This window comes from Hermetia illucens, chromosome 3 (genome assembly GCF_905115235.1).
Source record: "Hermetia illucens chromosome 3, iHerIll2.2.curated.20191125, whole genome shotgun sequence".
Lineage (NCBI taxonomy): Eukaryota > Metazoa > Arthropoda > Insecta > Diptera > Stratiomyidae > Hermetia > Hermetia illucens.
In genome coordinates this window covers 67,010,216-67,023,502 of record NC_051851.1, presented here as the reverse complement: position 1 = coordinate 67,023,502, position 13,287 = coordinate 67,010,216, and the positions used below count along the sequence as shown (strand labels likewise).

Below are 13,287 nucleotides of genomic sequence, written 5' to 3'. Positions count from 1 at the left end.
TAAAAATAGTTGGATTTTCTTCTTGACCAAAATGTGCATTATGTTATCCCTTACACCCCTGCCAAATTTTACAATTCTGCGGTGGACATAACGGGGGTTGCCGGGTAAATTTTTAAAATGTAGAAATATACTGTTATTAATTTTATTTGTGCAGATATCGGAACCGGATCTATTTTGCGCCCTAGATTTCGTAGAGATGCACCACTATGATTTTTTCGGATTTTTGGGTTGAATTGGTTTTGAGAACGAGATCGGTTACACTTTTTGATGGTCATATTTTGAGCCCCCACTCCCCTATGTTTCATCCAATATCGAATATGGAGCCTGTTTCGAAAAGTACTAATTGAATCGTTTTATTTGATATCGCATGGCTACATTTTATAAAAAAAATGTTGCACTCTCCATTCACATGTATGGAGAGCCCCCTCTTAAACTTAACACAAAATGGCGCAACACACTTGCTGTATGTAAATGGAACAACAGATGACAGACTTTTACCAATTTTCGTGACAATCAGTCAAGCTGTTTTCGAATAAATCTTAAAATCTAAAAACCTTAAAAATCAACACTGCCTAGCGCCACATCAATAATGTTTCGTTCACCTCGCTGGTCCATAATCGAACTGAAGTTGTTGGGGTATAGTCTGCAGTAATTTTCTAGAAGAAAAGTACTCCGGTACCACCCTGGGCTTCTCCTTCCGGATACCTAGTGTCGTAGAAGCAATATCCATCAATTTAAGTATTTTTGTAAGTCAGATAAGTTTTGGATATGAGCATTATGTCGATTTCTTTGTCAAACAAGAAGTGTCGTATTTCCAGTTTATGCTTGATGGACCGGTTTTGCATTCCAGTGGCATATTTTGAGCTACCTAACTTGCTACTGAGAAGGACCTGTACGATTTGGGTTTAATTACGCATCATTTGCTATAGTTTTTGGCATTATTGCCCTCCTTATTGTTCTCATAAATTGAGCAGTAGATCATGGAAGTAAGCAAGACAATTTTGGTAAGACTTAGAAACCTTTGGCACAAGTGGATTTCAAAGGCAACATGGCACAATATCGCTTATCGTCTTTTATGCTCTCCTTCTTGATTAACTGATGTACTCTTGATTCACCTTCTCGATGCGTCAATGGGTTTCTCGACAGTTTCTGCGCAATATGTTTCCTACGAAGCCGTCGAATTTCCGGGATAGCAAGCTTCGTTTACCCTTGTCACAAATTTGTTGCAAAGCAATTCTTTAGGTCGGGATTTTCGATTAAAATGCCGGAACTAAATTGTGTGAAACAAACCGAACATCTTACTTCGTTTCAGTCAAGAATGTCTAGTTTATATCGTCGTAATCCTCACTCAAACTGGAGAAAGCAAGCTTTCTGAGGGTCCGCGACACAATTGTCGATAAGCGGCGTTCGTATACTTCAGAAACTAATCATAAAATGTTTTCGAGAGTTAAAAATGATGACTGAGAGATCAGTCCCTACCCGGGCGTCATTGACATTTTGGTTGCAAGAAATATTCAAAATTTACAGATTGCCGGCCCAGAAATGTTTATCCCTTTTAGTTGTCTTCTATGCCAATCAGGAAACATTTTGAGTGTATCCTTAAAACCCAACTCAACAAGCGCCCCCTTGCCCTGGCCAAGCTGTTTGTTTTCCCTTGGTTTCTTATTCGCTTTACATTATTACGTTGATTTCGCACACCTGGAAAAGTGGACGGATTTTACCTGAAATTTCCGGTGGTGAATGCGATTAACTAAAATATGTATGTACGAACTTATGAATATTATCATCATTTTTGGTCATGTAGAAGCGGAGTCACTTGGGGCTGAAGGAAACGTTGAAGTTCTGAATTATTCCCAATTCTCCCTTAAGCATTTTCTTGCCCTGAAATGTCTGTCATTGCTTCCAAACACATTAATGAATTAATAAATAAATACGTTTTATTTCCTAATATTAGAATAATATCATAGAGTTATCTTTTCATACACCTAGAAATGTAATCTAATTTGAAAAGCTACTTCTCATTTTGAGCGCTTTCTTCTTTGGGTTTTTCTTCAGAGGACGCAGGCACTGTTACTTCTCCTTCCTTTGATTCGTTTTTACTTATCAGATCCGACAGTTTATCGGATCGTTTGTGTAGGTTTGATGGCTACAAATAAATAATTTATAGTCAAATTAAATAGGTAGCCTAAGTTAACAACTTTACTCACCTGCTGAAAACTACCGTCCGGGGCATAAGTCCCAAAAGGTGTTGAGCCAAATTGTTGTTCCAAGAGCCTTTGATGTTGATCAAATGCCGAAATTTCCTGTTGAATATTCTGATTCGTAGAATATTCCTGTGCTCCAGCGTCGAACAACTGTTGCTGAAGTTGCTGGTTGGCTTCCTCTAGAGTGTGTTGATTTTGTAACTGTTGCTGAGAAAGGTCCACATAATAAGGACTGTGATTTGGAGCAAACAATTGCTGTTGCTGATCATTTTGAATGGGATATTGCTGATGACCGTTTGCTAAAAGTTGTTGCTGTGTATTCTGATCAACAAAGGGATGTTGAATGCTGGGTGTAACGATAAATTGGGGTTGCGGAGTTGGTGTCACCACTGGCTGAGGTGATTCTTGAATATCTACATATTGCTGATGATTACTAGCGTCTCCGACTAACTGTTGGGAATATGGCTGTAAATCGCTTCCTTGGGCACCATAATAATTCGATACGACAAAACCACCCTGTGCCACAGGGTTCTCCAGATGAAGGTGTTGCGATACGTCAGGTTGAACAGTATGAGCTTCATAACTAACAGTCACAGCACTCGATAGTTGGGGTTGGGCTACTAAAGCGGCGTAAGTTCCGATTTGCGGAGAAAGCGCTAAGGGATGCACTGTTAGGTCTGTTTGGGGAGTTGGTGTTGCTGGTATGATAGCATCACTGGCAGCATGAACTATCTGCCCGTCACTGGCTACATGCTGAGTTAAGTCTTCCGTTCCATAATGACTGCTGGGTGCTGCTATTTCTGGCTTGGGTAACTGCTGTCTATGTTGATCATAAAGATTTTTCGATTGCGAGACTAAATAGCTTGGGTTGAAAACAGAGAGTGGCATGCCCTCGACCAAATTTGGTACTGGGATCGAATTTATAGGTACTCCATAACTTGTAGCTGGAGGTCTTGATATTTGTTGCGGTGGTAGATATTGGTTTTGAAGATCCTGTGGGAGAGAATTTCCTTCGCTAGGCATGCTGTAAGGATCTGCTGATGGTGGAATTTTCCTCACGGGCAACGATGGGTCCGGATCGGGGGCAAAATATTTAACTTTTCCAGAGAATTGATCATGAATAATTTGATCATTTGTCTGCTCTTCAGTTACTTGGTATTGATGAGAGTTTGTGAAGTGATTGTTGAAACGATATTGATTTCCTGAAAATCCAGCACCGTGGCCTAAGTTTGGAGCAGGTATCGTATGAATTGGGCTAAATTGATAGTCTTGTGGTAAGTCAATATGGTTATCAACCTGAAAATGATAGATTAGAATTAGCGTATATGTTATGTTAGCTAAAAAATGATTTCTTAGAGGAGCCGTTATTTAAGGAATTCGTTTTTTCTTTCATCAATTAAATTGCAATTTCTCAATTCCTTCAATAGTATAATTATTCGGAAGCTACTATTGTTCTTCCGAATTTTAAAATCACTTTTTAATCGTCAAAATCGATTACAAACTGCGTAAATTGAAACATCTCTAAAAATGCTTCGGAAAGAGTCGAGTTCGGCTGAATGCTATTGTGACGACACATTGCCATGATAAATAAAAGTGGAACTAATCATTTAAAATAAAGAATGAGTTGAAATGCTTCAACTTACAGTGCATTTTTCGAAATTTTGTAAGGTGAAAAAGTCATTGCCCATCTTCGATCGCGATGGTAATTGCGGGAGAAAAATTCCGCCGAGGTCTGGTGTTAGTGCCGTGTATGTCATGCAGTGCATTGGTATGCGCCCACATGGTTGCAGGCACGTGGCATTGCACAGCTGTTTATGGCTTGTCACATGTGATGAGGAACCACAGACAAGAAAACCATCTAAGCGCCATTGACACAACGACACACCAACACATTAACCACATGGGTCAAAGATACACAATGACATTCCGTGCCCCTTTGCTACCCTAAACCCCAGAAAATCGGTTCGCCAGCGAACTCAACAACTCAATTTGCGACAAAGCTCTTTACATGTAATTCTTTTAAAAAATCTGAAAATGCAAGGGTACAAGATTCAACGTACACATTACGTTCAGGGGAAGACACATCAATTTGGTTAATGGATGTTGGCTCGATAAGCGGAGAGCAATAATTTCACAAAAAGAATAATTTTCTCAGATGAGACGCTCTTCCATTGAGGTAGAACTGCAGAATTTGGGGTATCGAAAATCTGCGAGTGACTATGGAAAATAAAATGCATCCAGGACGTAAAGCTATGTAGTATGGGTCCTGGGCAGAAAGCGTGATTAGCCCGTACTTTTTGGAGAATTATGAGGAAGCTGCCATCACTGTGATCGACGACCGTTGCAGAAACAGGCTCTCTGATTATACTCGTATTTTCCCATTTTTGAATGAAGATGAATATTTTTGGTTTCAACAGGATAGTGTAAAACGTTTCAATGCCCACAACGATTGCTGTGCTGAATGATATGTTTTTTGTGGGCATTAGTGATATTAAAAGTGTGTGTAAACAAACCACAAACAGTCCACCAATAGAAGGATAAAATTCAAAGGGTTATTAATGGCACCCGACCAGATGTTTGTGAAGGCGACATCGAGAACTTAAAAGATTGCATTGGTCGTTGTCGCGCGGCATTGGGGGGTTTTACGTAGGTATTGTTCATCCATAAATGGGAGATATTACTTAATCTTTCTATAAGAAATTACATTTTCAATAAGTTTTGTATGTTCTATAGCACTTTAATAATTGTTCATACCTCCTGGACACCGTATATATTAATTATCATGTATACTTTCGAATGAAAAAAAAGAAAAGGCATGTTAGAAGTTATGCATGCTCCCCGATTAAGAACGAAAAGTCAATATTATTGGTCTTACCTGATAATGTGGTCCAGATGGAACAGGTGAGAAGGGTTTCTCATATACATATCCGTTTGGAATTTTCGGCGAGTTTAGTCTGAATTTTGTAACTCTTGTTGGTTTCCTTATATTACTGTGACCGAAGCCTACGCTTGGTTTGAATAGAAACTGTGGTGAGAGGATGAATTTCAATGGCTTAGCAAAGCGTCCTGGTGGAGCTGGTTGTGCTGGTCTATGTAGCAGCACGTTGCCAGGTAAATGCCGTTTACCAGGCGGTGGTCCCCGTTTAATTACTAGCTTTGGTCTTCCAGCATCGCTTCGGACTTGAATAATAAATGTTCCAGGTGCAAGCTTTTGAGGAACTGAAAGCTGTTGATTTGCTGATGGTGGTAAATATGTATTCCTGGGTGGCAGGTAATTCTTTTTAGGTGGCAAATAAGACCGAATTGGTGGCGGTTCACATGATCCGATGGCGAATATGGTCGGAAGAAGTAAAAAAAGTATTATCTGAAAAGAAAGACAAAGCAGCAACTTTTATTTCACTGGCATAAATTAAAATAATACATAGTGGATGGTCTGGTTTTAGGCAAAATAACTTGCAAATGAATTGTTGGACTCCCTTAATTATTCTGAAATCAATCTGTTTTGGGGAATTGCTGGTAATATCCTAGCTTTGAACTCATGTTTCTGATTGGGCAATCCCAGCCCAAGCTGAGGGATTCTAGAATACAATAATGTACATGTATGCACAACCAAAAACCTTCGTGTTTAATTATAGTTTGATGAAAAAAAATATTGAGGACACTTCACTTTCAAGATCCTTTTCCCCCTGGAGTTTGGCTGATGTATGCCCCATTCCAGGGTCCTAGCATTAAAGACACCACCTATGACGATTCTTCACTCCGCGTCCTCCAGAGCATCAAGCCGTCGCCGAAAGTCCGGAAGTCATTCGGCGTCATGCTAGTCATGTCCTAGCCCTTTTTAGTTCCGACCTCAAGAGTGGACACCGCCACAACCCGCAGTATGTGCAACGGACACTGCACTTATCCGGACATTGGTTACCTCTGGTCATTCACGGTTTATGGCCTCCTCCACTTCAGCTTTTCTGTGAGGCAGTCAAGATTCCCGATTTCTTGAAAGCACATAAGCTCTAGATAAGAAACGAGAGTTTCTCCCACAGTAGCCCCTTGGCCGCTTCGCAGAATGTACTCTTGCCAGTCGTCTTCGGGTCTAGTTCAACGAAGATTTCTCCCCTCTTGTTTTCGGTAGGAAAATCACTTGTCTTCGGTTAAAGGAGTCGCTGGCGGTGTAGCGTTTTCTTTCCTTTTGTTCTTCTTTGCCTCCTTTTTTTCGGGTCCTGGAAATTACTTAGATAAAGGCTCCTTCAGGTGCGTCTTCCTATTTCCGATTTTTTCCCAGTTCGCTTTGCAGTGGGTTACCTGCGATCCGCTTGTTGCTTACAATGTTTTCAGCAGGGAGTGTGGCGGTTTTTGTTTTTCACGAGCTTTCGCTGCTGTTAATTTTTACTTGTAGAAGGAGATGCAGTCCAGTAATTCCTCCAGTTCCATTAGTCCATTTTTCGCGACTTTACTGACATTCTTATAATTTCCTGATGAGCCTTTCGTCATCGGCTCTAGTTACGACTGGTGACTGCACTTCCATTCGGTTCATGTACGAATCAACTTGTTCGGATCTAGTAATTTTGGTTTGGCCTTTTTCCGGAACAGAGACATTTCAGATTATTGGAGTTGCTGTCCCCCACCATAAGCGACGTCACTTTGTGAGGTTCCCTTTTTATTTGGGCGTCCCGTTGTCACTTCAGGTGTCCCATTTTCATTTTCGTGCTGCACACAAACATAGCCCACTGTGCGCAAAGGAGCGAGCCGCAATAGTCAGGATCAAGTGTACTCTCGGGGAAAAAGCCCCTACCCCAGTTCCCTGAGGACTGACCTATGCTTAGGTGATCCGGGAACTCACGGACGGATCAGCGCTCGCTTGGGGCAACCCAGTCTACTAATACCGGTTTAATGCACACTACTCCGGGGGGATCTGATACATGTCACAATTATCACCTGTTAGAGATATCGAATTGGTATAAAACCGGGAAGTCTGGAGTTCCTTATTAAGGTCGGCCTAGTTGGAATACCGTTTATTGCGTCATTGATGATAATGATGATCAAAGTTTTAAAATGGAAATGGAAATAAACAACAAAAGTAACGTGATCACTGAAATCATGGGTCATCATGGTCTAATAAAAAGATTAAATAGTATTCCAGCTCGAAGTTTTATTTTTTTAAAGGAAGATTTACCCATTTTTGAAAAATGTGTGAGTAACGATGCTGGCGCATATCCAATTAAAAGATGGAACCCAAAAATTGAAAATAATTTTCAATGGATTAATTACTGAATTCGTTTAAAGAAGGCCTAAGTGTGTGTAATATTGAGTGATATTCCCTGTAACATCAAAGGGCCCGAGTTTCTCACCCAATAGCTTCTTCATATTATAATTATTCAGTGGGAAAATTAGAAAATAAAAAGTAAAATGAAAATTAACAAAAAGTTATGAAGTTCATCTGTGATGTGGTGACGTGGTTTGATGATTGGTTTTTGGAATGTGCGCACGCTACTCGACAACGGTAGTGAAAGTCTTTAGCATACTCGCCTTCTCCAACTGGAGCGGAAATCTCGGTGATATAAGCTGGATATTCTGGACCTAAGCGAATTAAGGTTGTGGGACCTCTGAGGAGTACTCCTCTTCCTCTCGCAGCAATGGGCTTTTGTACTCTGGAAATCCGAACACCCTCTTGACCTGGAAGTCGGTTTCTGAAAGACTTCTGACTGCAAGGTTCCGGTAAAGGTTAAGGAGCATCACAATTGTACAGTGTTATGGTCCAATGGAGACTTTCGAGGATGATGCGCGCGTGGGTGTAGTTGACGCGCTATACCCCACCAAGGGGAAATTGCAACCGTATATATATAAACTACTAGAATATCTTGCAAATACAGAACTATAGACCCTCAACTTTTGTCAATACGGCAAAGTGTCGGTATCCTCCATCCCTACAGCGACTCTGAGCAGGTAGTTGTACGTAACTCAACCTAAATACTGGTCCTCGGTATGGGAAATAAATAGTATTATTTCAACTAGTTAATACAGCATTTACCCGTTCCTTACATACAAGCCTGCCGATCGGATATTTGTAATTGTAGCCTGATAATATGTCGAGTGGATGCTTTGAACATGCACATTTGAAAGATATACGGTGCATGCTTGGCATGTGCTTATATTTCAATAATCTGCCGGGAGATGAAGGGGAGTAAGCATGGACACAAAAAGTCTCTCTCAAATCTGTCTAAATGTCCTTTCTTCTAGAAGTAATGAAAATATTAGTAAATCGTTTTATAAAGGATATGTACTCGTGTGGCAGCTTCATCGCATTCAACAAGATATCAAACGTGTTTTTAACTATGTCTTGTTCGTAGCTACAATTGAATTTTCATATGCTAGAATAGGGAAAGATTCATACTTGATTGAAAGAAGGTAGACCATTCTTAGGCTCTAGAGGACGAAAAATGTTTGTATAAGCATACGCGATTGTTATAAAAACCCAAAGTTATTAAATACTAGGGAAAGGAGTAAGGAAATTATTTGATAAAAAAATTTCTTTTTAATTCCACTAGTTTGCTAAATATTTTATTATTTTGGTTATCCAGGTACGGTGGAAAAGTTTTCTATTATACTATTTTTATCAATTTACTCCAAAATTAAGGTAAGTTACGAGGTAAGATGTAAAATTCAAAATCCGTTGGCTTTATGGTTCTTTGCACACTGCGCAACGCATTGCTTGTGTGCGTTGGAACATAAGGAGTTCATTTTACAAACAAGTCGGGAAACCGGAAGGTCAGCGCTTCAGGCATGAAAGATTTGGTGTCCCATTTATAATTGTACAAATTTCATGGTAGACACTACCATATATTTGAGGAAAATTGGTTTATGGAATGAGCACCCTATCTTTTACAGAGATATAGCATTTCCAGGATTTGTTAAGGATTTGGTGATATGTGATTTTTTGCGTAGCGTTTTATAATTTTGTTTGCATCGGTGAAGACGGATTTCTTTTAATTTAGGCCTAAGTAAATGGTTTTCACAGCGTCTGAAGGCCTCTAACTGGAGATCGTCGCGAAAAATATGATTCATGTTACGCGTGAAGACGTTCATTTTACTCGCCAAACGCTTCTGTTTGCACAGCGGATTCCGGTAAACTCTTGCACGAACAGCCTGCACAACATTCGGTTGTCGTACAAACCTCGGATGCCCCTCTCTCAGTCGATCTTCGATGTCATCTGTTTCTTTGTATCGTTGTAACGTTCGGTACACGAATTGTTCACTTATGAATAGCCGTTTAAGTGTTTTATGATTCCCTCTAGCGTTCTTTCCATATTTGTAAAAGGCAACAATAGCCATGCGTTTCCCGTACTTGCCGAACCTCATCGTTATGTTCCCCACAAACAAATACCTGTGCGGTCTGAAACTTAAATAAGGGTAAGAGGGGATCCTATATTACACGTTCACAGTGTTGCCACTGCTTTTTGTTTCTCATTTCTCTCGCTACCATGTTTCTCAATTTATTGACATAACTTATGGCTATAGTGTGTACATGATATTCAATTTGACGTGGTGCTGATATTTGATCTCGTGGGGAGTAGTATTAATTTGCCATGAAAGGGGCAATTTTTACCGACCATAACTTTGTTAATAATAGTAGGATATCCATTACCATTGTGATGCTTCGTATGAAAGTCTATTTTACGGAAAAAATTTACAGATCTGGGAGGAACTTGAGGGGGGTTCACAGTAAATTTTCAAAATATAATAGTATACTATTGTTAACTTTTTTGAGCAGATGTCGTAACGGGGAGCATTTTGAGACCTAAATACCATGTGAAAGCACTATCATGATTTTATTCAAATTTGTCGGATCCTTGAAATAATTTCTCTCTTTCGGATCCCCTCACTTCTCCGGTAACTAATGTCAATATCTGCTACGAAAAGTAATACCCCACATAGCTACATTCGGCTAAAAGAAAATGTACACCCCCCGTTCTGCATGTATGGGGTCATCCCTTTAAATTCAATGTTTCCTTGTTGTTTTTAACAAAACCTTAAAAACGGAAAACTTGGGGCGCAGAATTCAGAACGCCTGGCTGCATCATGTCTGTGCCAGTTCTTAGATATTTGAGAATCGGTTATAGAATATACTTGAACTCAGCAGAGTTAGCCATGGTTTGTTCATACCTGCGATCAGATAGTTCACCATATAATTGAATGAGTTAACAACCAAAAAGCATAGATATACATCAAAATCTCACTTAATTGGGATTAGAGAAAAACTTGAAAGCCACAATAGTGTAGGCAGATAATGGTGGAATCTATAATCCCAAGGTTATTTTAAGCTAGTTGAATGAAAATGTTGGTGGTATCTTTACCTAACCAACCAGACATGAATCCAGTGAAGTATGTCTGCAAATTACTCTTCGATATTGTTTGTGATGAATAGCAGATACAGAGAAAAAATTGGAAAGCCATTCAAGAAACATCAAAAAAATGAACAAGCGAAAAGCGTGAAGTTCTTGAATCGTTTGCATTCCCTTTCGGAAGTAAGAATACAGTCGTATTCATATTCACACGCGTGGATACGTAAATATTCACTTAAAAGAATACGATTATATTTATATTCATAGAAAATCATCGTACGAATATATTCGTAACTCGAGGCTAAACTTCAATAATTACAAAGCTGCTGCCACAATTTGGAAAAGTATGAATATTACTGGATCCATGAAAACTATGACAGTCGCGTCATTCTCTTCTCCAATCATTTAGGTGTGAAAAGGAAAGCACCGACAGATACTAGCTGAGAATCATTTGATCGTATGACCATTCATCCGTTTGGAAATCCCTTGACAAACATGACAAACATCAAAAATATGGTCTGTCTTATCTACCAAAGGATGCAGCAATGAGTCTTTTGGATCCTTGATATCAGACTCAGAAGTGTTTTCAGAAAACCTGTTTTTGGGACATCATCATCAACGGCGCAACAACCGGCTTTCGGTCTAGGCCTGCCTTAATAGGGAACTCCAGACATCCCGGTTGTGTGCCGAGGTCCACCAATTCGATATCCCTAAAAGCTGTCTGGCGTCCTGGCCTACGCCATCGCTCCATCTCAGGCAGGGTCTGTCTCGCCTTCTTTTTCTACCATAGATATTGCCCTTATAGACTTTCCGGGTGGGATCATCCTCATCCATACGGATTAAGTGACCCCCGCACTGTAACCTATTGAGCCGGATTTTATCCACAACCGGAAGGTCATGGTATCGCTCATAGATTTCGTCATTGTGTAGGCTACGGAATTGTCCATCCTCATGTAGGGTGCTAAAAATTCTTCGGAGGATTTTTCTCTCGAACGCGGCCAAAAGTTCGCAATTTTTCTCACTAAGCACCCAAGTTTCCGAAGAATACATGAGGACTGGCAAGATCATAGTCTTGTACAGTAAGAGCTCTGACCCTATGGTGAGACGTTTCGAGCGGAACAGTTTTTTTAAGCTGTGGGATATCTCTATTTTTATATATGTATGAGACAGATAATGCCTCGTTGCCAATCGTCAGGCATTGATCCGCTGTCCCATACCTTGAGCACAAGTTGATGAACCATCGGCCGTAATTCCATCGGTTCCTGGCGACTTATGATTTTTTAGACGATAAATTGCACGGACTGCTTCTCCTAAACTTCGTGGTGGCAGTATTTGTCCGTCATCTTCAGTTGGCGGGACCTCCAACTCGTCGATGTTCTGGTTGTTCAGTAGTTCATCAAAGTACTCAACCCATCGCTCCAATATGCCCATTCTGTCGGAAATCAGATTTCCCTCTTTGTCTCGGCAGGATGAGCATCGAGGTGTATAAGGCTTGATCCTGCTGACTTGTTAGTAAAACTTCCGGGCCTGGTACGGTTGCTCCCTGTACTTTTGTAGTTCACAGACTTGTTGATTCTCCCCGGCTTCCTTTTTCCGTCTATCAAGTCGCTTCTCCGCTCAACGGAGTTCGTGATAAATGTCTGCGCGTGCTCGCGTTCTTTGAGAATGCAACATTACTCGGTATGTGGCATTCTTCTGTTCCATTGCTATTCATCGTCAAACCAGCCGTTCCGACTCCTTTTGCGGCTGGGCCCAAGTATGTTTGTGGCCGTATCAATGATAACGTTCTTCAGATGGTTGGATGGTGTTGTGGATGGCTTCAGTGTTAACTCCCACCTGATTGTCATAGGGGATTCTAGGTGGCGTTGTTATTCGAGCTCGGAACACCATGATCCGAGTCTATATTGGCCTCCCTATATGTTGGCTGAGAGATGGCGACGTTCGATCAACACGTGGTCAATTTGGTTGAAAGTGGTCCCATCTGGAGAGGGCCACGTATGTTTGTGGACCGCTTTCCGCGCAAAACAGGTACTTCCAACAACCATTTCGTGCGACCCTGTTAATTGAATAATCCGCAGTACCTTATCATTTTTACTTTCGTGTAAGCTATGCGAGCCAACGTATCGCCTGAATACGGGCTGCTTCCCTACTTGGCTGTTAAAATCCTCAGGTATGATTTTGATATCATATCTGGTACAGGCTTCGAGAGTTCGTTCTACTGCCTCGTAGAAGGTATCCTTCTCCGATTCTTATATTTCTAAACTTGCCTCGCAAGCGCAGAGTGCATAGCCGTTCGCTTATGTTTTCAAAGCCGATAACAGCAGGTTTCACTTTTTGGCTGACTAAGAAACCTACTCCCAGCACATGGTTTACTGGATGGCCACTATAATATATGGTGTAGTGGCTCTTCTCCAGGAAACCGGTCCCTGTCCAACGCATCTCCCGTAACGCTGTTACATCAGCCTTATATTGGGACAGGGTATTGGCTAGCTGCTCATCAGCTTCATCTCTGTATAGGGAGCGCACGTTACATGAGAAAATGCGCAAATCGTTATTCCGTTGTCGTTGCCAGGTTCGTCGTTGTGTAATCCGTCCAGCCCGAGGCTCATGTTGTGGCTTCGTAACAAGTTGGTTTCCGTGTAGGGTTGTCAGCCCTACTGAACCCCCAACCTAGAGGACCAGTTGGTACAATTTGTCCCGTTTCGCCGTCATCCTTCTCCGTCTGCAGCTTTTCGTTAAGAAAGTGCTCC

General features: G+C 40.9%; 1 protein-coding gene across 1 annotated transcript in view; it reads right to left on the bottom strand.

Annotated features, from left to right (window-relative positions):
• Positions 1-1,915: 1,915 nt before the first annotated feature.
• LOC119651653 overlaps positions 1,916-13,287 on the bottom strand; it is a 30,111-nt gene continuing 18,739 nt past the window's right edge. The window contains exons 2-4 of the mRNA XM_038055336.1: positions 5,080-5,568; positions 2,208-3,500; positions 1,916-2,146 (exon numbers count right to left, since the gene is read on the bottom strand). Coding sequence (XP_037911264.1) covers positions 2,012-2,146; positions 2,208-3,500; positions 5,080-5,568 — 1,917 coding nt within the window. The 3' untranslated portion in view covers positions 1,916-2,011. The remainder of the gene's footprint in view (positions 2,147-2,207; positions 3,501-5,079; positions 5,569-13,287) is intronic.